This window comes from Coptis chinensis, chromosome 8, assembly GCF_015680905.1.
Source record: "Coptis chinensis isolate HL-2020 chromosome 8, ASM1568090v1, whole genome shotgun sequence".
Lineage (NCBI taxonomy): Eukaryota > Viridiplantae > Streptophyta > Magnoliopsida > Ranunculales > Ranunculaceae > Coptis > Coptis chinensis.
This window is the reverse complement of record NC_141463.1, coordinates 89032573-89046954: the sequence shown is the minus strand read 5'-3', so window position 1 is coordinate 89046954 and position 14382 is coordinate 89032573. Positions and strand designations below refer to the sequence as shown.

The 14382-nt window shown below is 36.9% G+C and overlaps 2 protein-coding genes across 7 annotated transcripts in view; both read left to right on the top strand.

Annotated features, from left to right (window-relative positions):
* Positions 1-550: 550 nt before the first annotated feature.
* LOC147484068 (putative GDP-L-fucose synthase 2) overlaps positions 551-14382 on the top strand; it is a 25570-nt gene continuing 11738 nt past the window's right edge. The window contains exons 1-5 of one of the 2 annotated variants that reach the window (XR_015203767.1): positions 602-861; positions 1264-1405; positions 2038-2136; positions 2297-2422; positions 2513-2613. The gene's annotated coding sequence lies outside the window, so the exon portion shown is untranslated. Of the gene's footprint in view, positions 566-601; positions 862-1263; positions 1406-2037; positions 2137-2296; positions 2423-2512; positions 2614-14382 lie in introns of those variants that run through there. The other variant, XR_015203768.1, reaches the window with a different exon arrangement.
* Positions 5393-12396, top strand: LOC147484069 (uncharacterized). Of its 5 annotated transcripts, XR_015203763.1 has the most exons (4): positions 5393-6744; positions 11043-11114; positions 11648-12000; positions 12105-12396. XR_015203763.1 is itself a non-coding variant. In XM_086575938.1 (3 exons), exons 1-2 carry the CDS (start codon positions 5667-5669, stop codon positions 9336-9338), a joined length of 1023 nt encoding a protein of 340 aa, XP_086432064.1. In that variant the 5' UTR covers positions 5393-5666; the 3' UTR covers positions 9339-9380; positions 11648-12396. The 5 variants fall into 5 exon arrangements, 3 of the variants coding, with proteins under 3 accessions (XP_086432064.1, XP_086432062.1, XP_086432063.1); XR_015203762.1 differs by lacking the exon at positions 11043-11114 and adding an exon at positions 9013-9380 and having other exon boundaries at positions 5393-8353; positions 11648-12396; XM_086575938.1 differs by lacking the exon at positions 11043-11114 and adding an exon at positions 9013-9380 and having other exon boundaries at positions 5393-6363; positions 11648-12396.

The window sequence follows — 14382 nt, the reverse complement described above, 5'->3', positions numbered from 1 at the left end:
TCATGGAATAAAGGAGTTGTCAATTAGACTCTTCCAAATATTTAGGCAAATAAATTGTTCGTAGTGGTCTTATACCTCCGGATGCTCCTCCGAGATGAATTGACAATTCTAAGTCTTTTAGGCGTTATTGCGTTTCAATGCTAAATTGACAAGAAATACCAAGATTGTCCCGGAAGGGTTGCCAATTTGACTCTACTTTTCATTTAAGCAAGTAACATCTTGATATGGCCCAATATCGTGTTTGATACGGAGGTTTCCAGTAGCCTACTGGTCAAGCCTTGGGAGGTTGGCCCAAAGGTCGCCTTGGGGATCAAATCCCATCTTGATATGGTTGATAACATCGATGATCAAATCCCATCTTCACCGGGAAAAGGGGGATTTAAGGGTTTCCGGTAATAGAGTAGTGACTAGAATAAAAAGTTCATCATCGATGTTATCAACCATATCAAGGTTTTTGGTACTTGTGTTATTTGATTTGTATTTGCAGTTTTACTACTTCAGTCAAGTTTGACCACACCACAGTAACAGGGCTTAATCAGGGGAGCTTGCTTTTTTGAACCCCGAGGTAATGCTATACTTTTAAACTACGAACATCTTACACTTTTCAGTAGATAATTCCTACGAGGATCACATTCTGAATAACCCATTTGGTTTCCTATGTGCTTGATGTCAATCTGTGGTTCTAGTTTTGATGTAAGAACTGGGATCTTTATCTTTGAAGTTTGACCCCCAAGTTTCACTTTTGGAGCTTATTCTTAGGATGAAAAAGAATTTGAGTAGTAGGTCGAGAAAACCGAAAACAAGACAATAAAAAACAAGATTGCATTTAGAAGGCATCACAATCGATTTAGCTCTCCAATGGTAAGATATTTATATCCATCGTTCTAAGTTCCGATTTAGACTTTAAGTCCTCGTCACTCAATTGGAATGACAAGTACATTCTAATAGAGTATAGACTATATGCAATGCTTCAATAGGGCAATTGCTAACTTGCTGTATTGGGTATGTCAGCACTCAGCAGTGAGATGCTTATGCCAAATTACATTGCATTGAAGTCATATAAGTCATCCTCAAACTTGATGGAAGTATCTCATAGAATGTAGCACACTCTTTCAAAATTACCATACTATCACATACCAAACCTATTTTAGTGGTAGATAGAAAGGACAATGTTGTACTTGACCAAAGCTTCTCCATTGTCTATGGAATGGTGTGTCCATTTGAATTGTTAATTTTATTTCTTTTGTTGTCGTCATTTTTTAGGTGTTCAGATGCATATTCAGATACAGTGCTTGGATATGCTAATAGCATAAGAACAGTTGATGGTGGTACACATATCGATGGTGTCAAAGCTTCACTGACAAGAACACTCAATAACCTTGGGAAGAAGTCGAAACTTATCAAGGTACCCCCCTTAGTTTATATCTCCCCGTCATCTTTTGTCAATAACTTTTTGATTACGATCCCTATGCTATTTAAATTTGTCCACCATGTTTCAACATATGTCTCCAAAACTCATTCTGCCCTTTATGTATGTATTCACTGTAAACTATGATTGAATCCCTTTATATTTCATTGGCCCAACCAGAATTTTGAGGCAGCTGTGGTTAATGATTGCATGATGTCACCACTTGTATGAATAGCCAAGTAAGATCAGTGATATGGACAGGGTTTTCTTTGTTGCAATCAGATGATAATTGGCTGGGTTTCTCTACCACATAATTTTCTCAGTATTTAGGCAATCAAATGATGAGAGCTTCAACTTACATAAAGTGAATGTTGCATGTCCCTAGGATGTCATAGACTCATAGCGAAACAGATGGACTAATAAACTAAAATGGCGAGACTAACATAAATTTTAGTATTCCTAGGCTAAGTACTGATTGAATTTGTTTTAATTTTTGAATTCCAGCTAAGGGGTCGATTAAAACTTCAGAAAAAACAAAAACTGAATAACTAATTTTATGTCTATCATCTTTCTGCGGTATGTTCTTGTGTACAATTAATGTTCTTGGTTTGTGGTTTGTACCATTCCAGGAAAAGGACATTAGCTTGAGTGGAGAACATGTAAGGGAGGGATTAACATGTGTAATCTCTGTAAAGGTCCCAAACTCGGAGTTCGAAGGGCAAACTAAGGTGCGTGTTGTTTCGTCGTTTTATTCAATAGATTATTCATGCATATAATCTTCAACCAAAATGTATTTTCATTTCTTACATGGTGATGAAACTTCTCACTTGCTTGCTTGAGATCATCATTTCTTATTTGACTTTCCTCTTCTATTTTCGATTCTGAAAGACAAGGTTGGGTAATCAAGTGCGAAGAGTGGTCGATCAATCGGTACAAGAGTATCTCACCGAGTGCTTAGAACTACATCCAGATGTACTTGATTTGATTCTCTCCAAATCTTTAAATGCTCTTAAGGTAGCTTTCTATAAAAGTGTTTTTACTAATTTTTTGAAGCTCGATTAGCGTACCCTTTCTTGATGGATTATATGTTGTTTCCTTATTTAGGCCGCTCTTAAGGGAATTGGTGAGACAAAAGTGTGTTCTAAAATCATCTTCTCTTCCTGGAAAGCTGGCTGATTGCTCAACTACAGATCCTGCAGAATCTGGTTGCTCTGCTTCCTCTACTCACTCATGGTTACTGTTCTACGATGAGGATGATGAATGTGTAATAAATGTCAAGGATGATTTGAACAGTTAATAGATTGACTAGGATGAGTGGTAAATTGGTAATTGTGATGATCAATCTGATTGGCTGAAAATTTTATTTCCTTCAGAAGTTGGATACATGAATATTATTTCCTTCATAAATGCCATAAGGGAAATTATTGGTATTAGAGTTAGCTATTTCAGTCTAAGTCTGACCAAACAAATCATTCAACTGATGAACGATCATAAAATCATAACTACCTTTGTGCTTGTTAATCATGGGGTACTTGTTACATTTGATGGTGTCTTCTTATGAAAAATATATTTATAAATTGTCCATACATTCTACCATAGATCTTTATAGTTGAAGGTGATTCAGCTAGTGGTAGTGCAAACAAGGTCGTGATAGGCTTCCAGGTGAACTCTCAGTTACTCTTTGCAAGTGTTCCATAATTAATTGTTACCATCATCCTGCATTAGTGTAAAAGTAAACTAGCGGACTTGATTTTGCTAGGTTCATTTGATGAAGCAAAACCTATTTTCGTGAAAAGAGTTGTCTTTGAAAGAACCGTATGTGCTTGGTAGCGGCAAACCCAGTACTGCTCGGAATCCTATCTGGTGTAACAAACCAACACTCCCCCCCCCAATACACACAAAATAAAATAATAAAAAATAGTAATAATTTTTTTTTTTTTTTAAATAATAAAATGATAAGTTGGAATTATGAACTATTTGTGGATCTGTTCTTCTTCTTCATCCCACATTTTGAAACAAGGAGAGTAAGTCCAGCGTTTGATCCGTATGCCTCCCTTTCTTCATCTCCTGTTTCTTATGGAACAGCCAATAGACAAATGTGCCTGGTTTGAGGATCTTACGTTGAACCCTTGCACCTTTCAGTGCTTCTTCTTCTAGTACACTGTTTGTTGTAGAAAATGTGTTAAGATTTTATTTGGGGTTAGAGGTTCAATGTATTCAACTATATCGTTCTTGTCTTTTGTAGTTCATTTGTTGCACAAAGGTTTTAATTCAATAGAAGATTAAGGTTCAAGATTCTTATTTAGAGGTCGCTAAATCTTGGGTTGTTATGGCGAGGTTTGATTTGTTTCCTTTCCAGTTCCAAACGATGTAGTAGTATTGCCGTCTACATAAAAGCATGAACTGTTAGTGTTTTAATGTTTTATTGGTATCTTTGAGGTTTGCTCTGAGCTCTGTGTTCTCTTTAGTTGAAGCACTATAGACTACTATGCCAGACTATCAACTTACTGGTGGCTTGAGAAAAACATTCAATTTTACGGAGTTGCAACTGTCCAAGAATTCCTATCCTTAAACTACCCCACTAGTGGACCTGTCTAGACCATCAAACAAATGGAAAAGAACATCACTATAGACTACGATTCGTATGGATGGGGGGCTCAGTGAACTAGTGTTATCTAGGAGGCTCAGTATAGTTGAACTGAGATGCACAACCCCATGTTTTCCAAATCAGACGCGGACATAAGGTGCATAGCCGCCTTTAATGGTAGCTATTCACTTTATCGTTTGGGCACAGTTGAACTTGCTTGGCCAAGTCAATATCTTAATTTTGAACGTTTGTGATTTTTTAAGTTCCCATATAATTTGTGTACATGAGACTACATTCCAATGTGGAATCAATTTCCTTCCTACATGGATAAAATTGTCGAATGCAGAATTTTGAGAAGATTTCATATTATACTTTTATTGATGCAGGACATTCTCCCACTACGAGGTAAAATTCTGAACATTGAAAGGAAGGACCAGGGCAGCCATGTACAAAAATCAAGAAATTCAAAATCCTGTTCATTTCAGGGTGAAGATTTTAAGAAGGAAACCCTTCGCTACCATAAGATCATCATCATGACTGATGCTAATGTGGATGGTGCTCACAAAGTACGTGTTGCAGAATTTGGAAGAAGACGAGAAGGAGGACAGCCTCTGTGGACACAGTGAAAAGTTGGCCATAGCTTTTGGCCTAATCAGTACACCAAATGGAACCCCTCTGAGAATCATCAAGAACCTGAGATTGTGTGGGGACTGCCACAAGGCACCCAAGTTCATATCCAAACTTTAGATAGAGAAATCATAATGAGGGACTGTTATCGCTCTCACCACTTTGTTGAAGGAGTGTGCTCGTGTGGCGATTACTTAAATGGTTGATTTGGCTTTTGAGCATCACTAAAAATCTCAAATCTGCATGCAGGTTATAGAAAGATCGAGTTTAATATCCAAATTATTGGATTCTGGGGAGATTAAGAACTTCCTCTTTGCACAATTCCCTGGTCTCTCAGCTTCTTCTGAGAAGCATATTGTACAGATACGGATGTTAGCCAAGATTAAGTTCTACCAAAGCCTCAAAGCCTCAAAGCTTCAAACAGTGTATAGCCAAGTAGCCAACCTAACATATCAGGAAATAATTTTAAGCCAATCAACTCCGTTCAAAGCTCTATATTAGTCAAGTTGAAATTTTAGTCTGTGGCCTGTGGTGAGTGTTTTCGTAACTGCATCTAGTTTTGGAAAACTACTGACTTGAGGCCATGCTTGGGACTAGTCAAGCTGCAATGTGTATGCAATATTGTACATTTTTTATCACATTTATAAGCTCGTGGAATATGTATTATCATATTTTATTGGTCTCGTCTCATGGGTAATTAGTTTCATCTCTATGTGACCACGACAAAAGAGAAGGGGCCTTCGATTTTAAACTTTGAGTATTACTTTTCCTCTCCAGAATCCAGATAAACCAGATTTGAGTTCTACTCGACATTAGATTGAAAATGACCAAATTTGAAGATTGAAACGGAGTATGTACACGTCGCAATACTCTTTCCTCTCGTTTCTCTATCCGTCCTCCAGATAAACCAGTTTTGAGTTCTACTCGACAATAGATTGAAAATGACCAAATTATTCTACACGGCAAGACTAATGGAGATCTTGACAAGCAATGCTCCTATATATTACTACACCACATACATTTTAGTTTATACAATTCCCAAAGATGATTTCAAACCTGGCATTTACAGTTTTTAACTTTTACATCGTCTTCCTACTCTTTAACCAGTTGATGTCCCAAACAAAACCTTGTATGGCCACCTCTGGAAATGAGACTGATCTTCACTCTCTGATCGCTATTAGAGATGGAATTCAAGGCGGCTTAAGCTCCTGGAACCAATCTGCTCATTTCTGTCAGTGGCAAGGCATTACATGCGGCAAGCGTCATCAAAGAGTCATAAGTTTGAATCTTTCCAGCCAGAGTTTGGTTGGATCGATATCGCCTCATATTGGAAACCTCACTTTCCTAAGGGTCATCAACCTAACACACAATATATTCTACGGTGAGATCCCACAAGAAATTGGTCGGTTGTTTCGTCTTCAAAAACTCAATCTAATCAATAACACTTTCGAAGGAGAAATTCCAATCAATCTAACCCAATGTACTGAACTCAGGTACATTGATTTAAGTATGAACAAATTGTCAGGGAATATTCTGGCAAAGCTTGGTTCATTGTCAAAGCTTGAATTCTTGATTATTCAAAGAAACAAACTGACAGGAGTGCTACCCTCTTCTTTAGGTAATCTTTCGTCGCTTCAAGTCTTCTCCACAGTTGATAATAAATTGGTTGGAAGTATTCCAGCCAGCTTTGGTAGACTGTCAAGCTTACAAATATTCGCTGTTGGAAGTAATTTACTATCTGGTGAGGTCCCGTTAACAATTTTCAACATTTCATCCTTGAATATCTTAGCAATTAACGATAACCAATTTAGTGGTAGTCTTCCATTAGACATGGGCATCACTCTTCCTAATCTCGTCGGTTTCTATGGTGGTAGAAATCAACTTTCTGGACTACTCCCAGTTTCATTAGCTAATGCTTCTAAACTTCAACTATTTGATATTTCTGAAAACAATTTCAAAGGACAAGTTCCTAAGGATTTTCAATTCCCTCAAACTATTGAACAGCTAAATCTTGGACATAATCATCTAGGAACAGGAGAAGCTCATGATTTGAGTTTTATCACTTATTTGACCAACTCCAGTAATCTAAAATTCTTGGGCTTGACCCAAAACAATTTTGGAGGTGTTTTCCAGAACTCTATTACCAATCTCTCCAACCGAATGGAGGTGTTGTTTCTAGGAGGCAATCAAATATCTGGAATTATCCCAGAAGGGATTGGGAACCTGGTCAAAATTTATAAATTAGGTCTCGAAGTCTAATAACTTTTACGGTAGTATTCCATCTTCAATTGGAAAACTCCGTAGTTTACAAGGGTTAGCTCTGTTCGAAAACAAATTATCTGGACCGATCCCATCTTCTCTCGCAAAACAATACTAAATTGAGTCAATTGTTTTTAGGAATGAACAGACTAGAAGGAAACATTCCTTCAGGTCTTGGTGCTCTTAGCCAATTGCAACAACTGGATCTGCAACAAAACAACCTAAATGGTACCCTACCTAAAGAGATCTTTAATATTCCCACTCTGCTTTATCTTAACTTCTCTATGAACTCCTTAACTGGTTCCCTACCTTTAGAAGTAGGAAAACTAAAAAATCTTGTTGATATCGATGCATCTGGAAATAAGTTGTCTGGTTTAATACCTAATACTCTTGGTGAGTGTCTGAGTTTGCAATTTCTTGACTTGAGCGAAAATTTGTTTGAAGGGATAGTTCCTCAATCTTTGAGTTCTTTAAAGAATGTCGAACAGTTGGATCTATCAAAGAACAACTTGTCTGGTGGAATTCCAAAATATTGGGGGGACTTTCGGTATCTCCAAATATTGAATCTATCCTTCAATAAATTTGAAGGTGAGGTACCAAATGAACGGAATTTTTAAAATTGCAGGCAATTTTTCAGTTGTTGGAAATTCGATCTCGTGGGGGTATACATGAACTGCAATTGCCGCCATGCCGATTTAACAACTCTGAAAAGCAAGGTGTAAAAAGCATAGAAGGTCCGATCCTTCCAAAATGGCAATTATGATCGGTGTGGCTGTGTTCATTCTTTTGGCTTCATGTTCTCTAATATTTTACTTGAGGAGAAAAAGTAAACTTAAACCGGCTTCTTTGCCATCATTTAGTGATCGGCATCTCAAGGTCTCATATGGAGATCTTTCTCAAGCGACTGGTGGATTTTCTCCAGCTAATTTTGTTGGTTTAGGTGGTTTTGGCAGTGTGTATAAGGGAATGCTTAACCAATACGAAACCGTTGTTGCTGTTAAGGTGTTCAAACTTCAATTGAGAGGAGCTTTAAAGAGTTTAGGGCAGAGTGTGAATCATTAGTAATATCCGCCATCGAAATCTTGTTAAGATTCTAACTTCTTGCTCTAGTGTGGATTACGAAGGAAATGAATTTAAAGCACTAGTCTTTGAGTTCATGCCAAATGGAGGTTTAGATAAGTGGTTGCATCAAGAGATTAGCAAACAAGATGAAGAATCGAATTTGAACCTACTTCAAAGACTAAATGTCGCCATTGATGTTGCTTCTGCGCTTATCTATCTTCATCACGAGTGCCACGTTTTGGTTATTCATCGTGATCTAAAGCCAAGCAATGTGCTTCTTGATGATGATATGGTAGCTCATGTTGGTGATTTTGGTTTAGCAAAGCTTCTTTCGGGATCAATAGAGAACTTGCATGATAATCAAAGTACCTCAGTAGGGGTAAAGGGATCTATTGGCTATGCCGCTCCAGGTTGGAATTTCAATATCGACATAAGTTGATTTCAGTCCTTTTTTCCAATTCATAAATGCATGAATTTAATATCTAGTATACCGCATCATTAGTTATAATTTTCTGTTTAGCCACATTTTAGTGAAACTCAATTCTTTTTGTCTCTTTTTTCTCTAGTTAAGTTCGACGCCATTAACACCCAAGTTACAGGAGGGCTTTTGATAGTTGGATGTTTTAGCTCCAAAGCTTATAGCATAGTTATTTAGATAGTCAATTAAAAAAAAAAAAATAGTTATGTAGATATCTTAAAAAAGGAAAAAGGAATTGGACGTTAGTGCAAATGAAATGCAGTGAGAGAATCTATTAACTTGATCTAATTACTTTTAAGTCCATGTTAGTTGAATTAAAATTCAAAAGATCGATGATGAAAGAAATGTGGTAGTAGTGGTAATTAAGCTAGTTTGTTTACTTCTATCAATATCTTAACTGACGATTGTGAGGAATTTTTCAATCTCTTTGTAGTCTAATGGCTCTAAAACATTACTATATTACTACTATATTTATTTTTCTTTTTTCATTTTCTCTTTGCTGGCAAATGGCTCTTAATCTTTTTTTTCTTTTTTTCTTTTTTTTCACATTTAAATGGTTATGGAAACTAGTGATTGATGTATATATTGCAGAATATGGTATGGGAGCTGATGCATCCATACAAGGTGACGTGTACAGTTATGGAATTTTGGTGTTAGAAATGTCCACAGGAAGGAGACCAACCGATGAGATGTTTAAAGACGGTTTATGTCTCCATAACTATGCTAGCAACGGTTTGCAAGCTCAATTTATAAAGATTGTAGATCCAATACTTTTATCTGAAGGAGATGACACTTTAGGAGAGACTAATAGCATGAGAATCGGCAATCATAGAAGAACAAAACTGCTAGAGTGCATGACAGCAATAGTCAATGGGGTTGCATGTTCGTGGAATCACCATCGAGAGAATGGATATTAGAGATGTCGTGAGGAATTGCACGCCATCGAGACACATTTCTAGGTACTACAATTAGGGTTTATCATGTGTTTTTTTTGGCAATTTTACATGACATTATATGTATGTTTCATTGCTTCTAATTCATTTTCTATCAAGAGTATGAGGTCCTTTGACGAAACAAAAAATCTTCATTATTTTGCACAAATAACTCTTTGATCTTTGCATCTGTGAAAACTAAATTTTTAGCCTATATAGAAAAATTATGCCTAGTAGATTCTGTGTTAGATTAGTGTTTTGCATTATGTTGTGAAGGAGGCCTTGCTACCAAATAACTCATGATTCGAGATCAAATGGTGTGTTTCATGCTATGACTTTGTGCCAGTGAGTTATTAAGATAACCAAATAGATCAATTTTTTTGAATTTGGGAATGTTTTGGGGGTTAAGACGACTGAGAATGGGGATAAAATTAGATCTATGTTCAATACTAGAGAGAAAAGGAGATGTGAAGATGTACTGGAAGAGGGATCGGGTTAGACAGCCGAGACTTTGAAGATATGGAGTCATGGAGGACGGGGAGGAGGATCATCATATTTACTTGAGTTTTTTGGATGAGTGGGACGTGGATGAGGAGGAGGATGACTAGTATGTCAGACTTGTGGTTTGGGTATGATATTTGCTCCTTCGAGCTGTTTTTGGGAGGGTCTTGTGTGTAGTGGTGTTCCCCTTCTATTCTCTTTTGTTTTCCTTTTATTTTTATGTGTTTTGTGTGTTTGGGTGTTCTGCACTTGTGTATTTAGGTATACAATGTTCATCGTTGCTTGTCCGAGGTTGATAGCCCGATGGGTGTATTTGGGCTTTGTGGTTAGGACAGAGTCATCTTGGTGGTGATTGTTAGTTTAACGATGTTTTCACAATAAGGCCAAAATTTCATGCCGTGATGAGACTCAGTATGGTGCATTTGGAGAGTAAGGAATAACATGACTTTCCAGGATACGCTCACAACATTGAAAAAGATGCTAGTTTTTTTTTATCAGATCATGAATAAGTTGTCTTAACCTAAAAGAGGGGGCAGGAGGTTTGAAGGGCTCATGTTCAATTGGGAAACTGTGATTAAAACCAGTTATCCAGAGCTCTTTATTAGGCTTGTATTCATATTCTTCCTTAGTTGTAGAGGATTTCCCTCTCGGTTTGCATTCTCTCCTCTCCTAAGCTGCCACCAACTGTAATCAAACTTGTTTGGCTATTAATAAAGTATTTTAACAATACAAAAAACGAGAAAATCTTTTTTCTATTGAAAATATGAAATTAAAGAGGTGTTGACAATCTTGGTGTTGGTCAGTTGGTCTTACGATTGGGATGGGGCGATACCCAAATACGTTACAGCTTAGTTTTATTGTGTTTTGGGACACTTGTAGCTGATAATCATGTAATACCTCGGCCATCAAAGTTCAGTTAAATAGATAATTCTGAAAGGTTTTTAGCTCCTTCATTTTGCTTCTCCACTAGTGTTTGCTACTGATGCTTTCACAAGATTATATTGTTGTCTGGTAGCCAAGAGAAATCGTACATGTCGTTGAATTCTGATACATATTAAGAACTGACGGTTTGGAGAAGTTGATATGTATAGCCACCAGTGCAGCTGAGATCCAGAGATAGGCCTTTTTACTTCTGTATACATTTCCTTTGTCTTTAGTTAATATATGATTTTGTGTATATTTGCGCAGTAGTAAGTGGTGAAGAAATAGAAGTTTTCAAGGAGTTGATCAATGATATACTTTTATTTTCTTGATAGATAAGTAAGTAAGGATATTGATGTTGCATTGTCTTCCTCCTACTCTTGCATATGAGAACTGAGCCTTAAGATAATGAAAAATATGGCTGATACATACACCAGTTCTTTATCTTGAAATCTAAGTTGCATTGACACGGATACGTGTGTCCGTTTCCGACACAGATACAAACTAAGTGTCTCACATGGCAAAATATCAAAAGTTGAGGTATATTACATACAATATGTGTCACACATGAATACATATCTGACATGGACTATTTTTAAAATATGGTGTGTCCATATAACATAGTTTTAAATTTTAGTGTCAGACTCTTTGTCCAGTCATGACATGGTCAAATGTTGCATGCAAGAACTGTAGGAAGACACTAAATAATTCGTTTTTTTTTTCATAAGTTGTAGGGGGAACAAAGATAATCGTTTTTCAAACTGAGTTCATGCTATTGCCAACCTAATGAACAGTGCCTGATGCTTTGTTATTCATCCGATGTCGATATTTGACAATAACTAACAAGTGTATTATATATGGTTTTCTTACAGGTCACACCTAATGCCCATTTCCAGAATGACCTTGGACTTGACAACCTCGACACTGTAGAGATTGTGATGGCTTTGGAGGAAGAGTTTGGGTTTGAGATCCCCGATAATGAAGCAGACAAGATCAATTCCATCGGTCTTGCTGTTGATTTCATTGCTTTAGGCAAAATAGAGCTAATACCCTCAGGCAAAATAGAGCTAATGGAGCTCCATTTGGTGTTGATTTCTTTCTCGTTATTAAGTTTCTCCTTGCTCTGCAATATTCCTGTCAGAACTCAACAGGCAACTCGAGTTTTTTGGTGTCATCATCCTTTGGATATGCAAGATGTTTCTTAAATTCTGGTCTATATAGAAATGTAGGCTTGGAATTTATTGTTATTTTCCTTTATCTTTCAGTAGAAGAAACTGCATGTCAGTCATTTGCTACAAAGCCTTTAAACTTGACTCTTATCTGTTGCAGTGGCTTTTTATCTGAATAAGACCACGAAGAAGCTTGGTTTAGCATTTCTCTCGTGTGACGAGAGAGTGTTTGTCCAACTTTTGATTCCAGGCTACTCCTTAGAAACCATTTTATTTTACTGGCGGAAGTTGTTAGACCCAAATTATGTAGAACCCCAATTTGTATGATGTATGAAGTCAGGCACCACCGAAGACAGTTTTCTTCCTAAAAGGGTCTGTGAGTGATTACTAAAACTGTGACAACAATATTCCGGAGTACATCTGAATAGATATTTCCAAAATTTCAATTTTAACTTATCCAGTAGGAAATGGTAAATTGGAAATTAATGTTAAAATGCACCACATTCTGCTTTGCGTGGAGTTTTGAACTAATAAGGAAGCACGGATTACAGAACGCATCCAGCCTTGCTCTACAAAGATGAATACATTCTCAAGCTTCCAGCTAAGAGATTTTGTCAGATGTATGATCAAATGACCAGAAGTCACAGTTTAGTTTGTGGCGAGTCTAACTATGAAAGGATCACATATCTCAATGGTTATACAACCGAAAAAATATGGCAAGTGACATTATTTAATTCGACCTTAAACAATTAATGGAGTTGAGCTAAACACATTTTTTCCCCTCCAATTTTTCTATGTTTAAGTGGAGTCTAAAGTCAAAAACATGCAGCAATATGCACGCAGTACAAGTAACACATTGTTCATGACTATGCTACAAGTCTAAAACCATCTGGCAATGTAAAGTCACGAGAACCATAAAATGGAAACATGGAGTCACAAGAATTGCAACTCGCGCTTCCAAGAAATGTTTATAAATGTCATGAAAGGCTCAACACTATGAACACAACCACAACCACAATGCAAACAGAGTAAGAAAGAAGAGAAGAATTCTCATGGAAGTAGTTAAGTTCTCAGTAATCATGGTAATAATAGTTGGACTGACCATAACTTTTTCCAACAACCAAGTTTTGGCACAGCAATGCGAAGGTGATATTCAGGGGTTAGCATGGGAGTGTGCAAAGTTTGTTCAGAGATCAGGAAAACTGACTCGACCATCACCGGGTTGTTGCAACATCCTTAAGAATGTTGATATTCCCTGCGCATGCAAACATGTAACTAAAATGGTTATGGTTATGTAACTAAAAACACTTAAGTGTATATACACTGAAAGTTCTTCTGTTAGAGGACCTGCTTATGGTTATGTTGAATGTATAATTAATGTTCTTCTGTTAAAGCTATCTGATACCAAATTGTATCTGAAACAGAAGAGTGGCAATCCTTTCATAGAGCAGCGAGTCAGTACAGATGTACAGAGACCATCTATTGGTGCTGGTCCAATGATCTGTGCAACTGAGTACCAGCAGCACCCTCACATCTTCTGGCTGCCAGCATCGAGTCCATATGATAATTTTCTAAAAGCTGCTGGCTGTTGACATGACAAATCTGGATAAGTCATCATGACCCTAAAATGGCCATTCCGGTTAGTGACTCTGAAGCCACTAGCAACAGCTGCAGATCCAAGTGTCAAGTATACTGTGACATCTGCAATGCTGCATCAAGATAAATCATATAAAACGCCCAAATTCATCATTTTCTTCGTAGATTAACATTGGATGTATAATATTACGTGCTAATTTAAAATAAACCACCCCAAACAATTTTGAATTTTGAAGGGTGTGGTTCATTAAAAATGCAAGGCATATCTAATACAAATAAAATAAAAAAAAATACTAAGGACTAATAATAATAATATATATATGATTTCTCATTCCATAAATATATATAATCATAGTGCGTACAAAATCGAGAAATCAACATACACACTGAAAAATAAAAGAGTAAATTCGTGATTCGGCCATGATGGCATTGTCAGCAACTCAGTATGTAATACTTTTGGACTCTCTTAATCGAGAGGGTTAACAATCGATATCGTGGGGTTTCCCCTTGCAAGTTATCCAATTTTACTGGAAAACAAACACTGTTACATCACCAAAGAAATGATGTGCACTATTGGGTCTACGACACTATTGTCATGATTTTTAAAATCATAACTGAACATGCATATCTTCTATTGAACAGCAAAATACATATTAACATTAACAGTAGTTGTATACTGTATAGTTAAGTGAGCGAGCAAACGTTCTGGGCCGAGGGGGGGTATTTGTACAAAAGATAACTTGGTTAGTTTCTGTCTGTCTGTCCTCATTCATCATTTATTCTCTTCGTCTTTCTCTCTCCACACCCTTTCAATCTCTCTTCTCCACTCTTCCCTCTCTGTT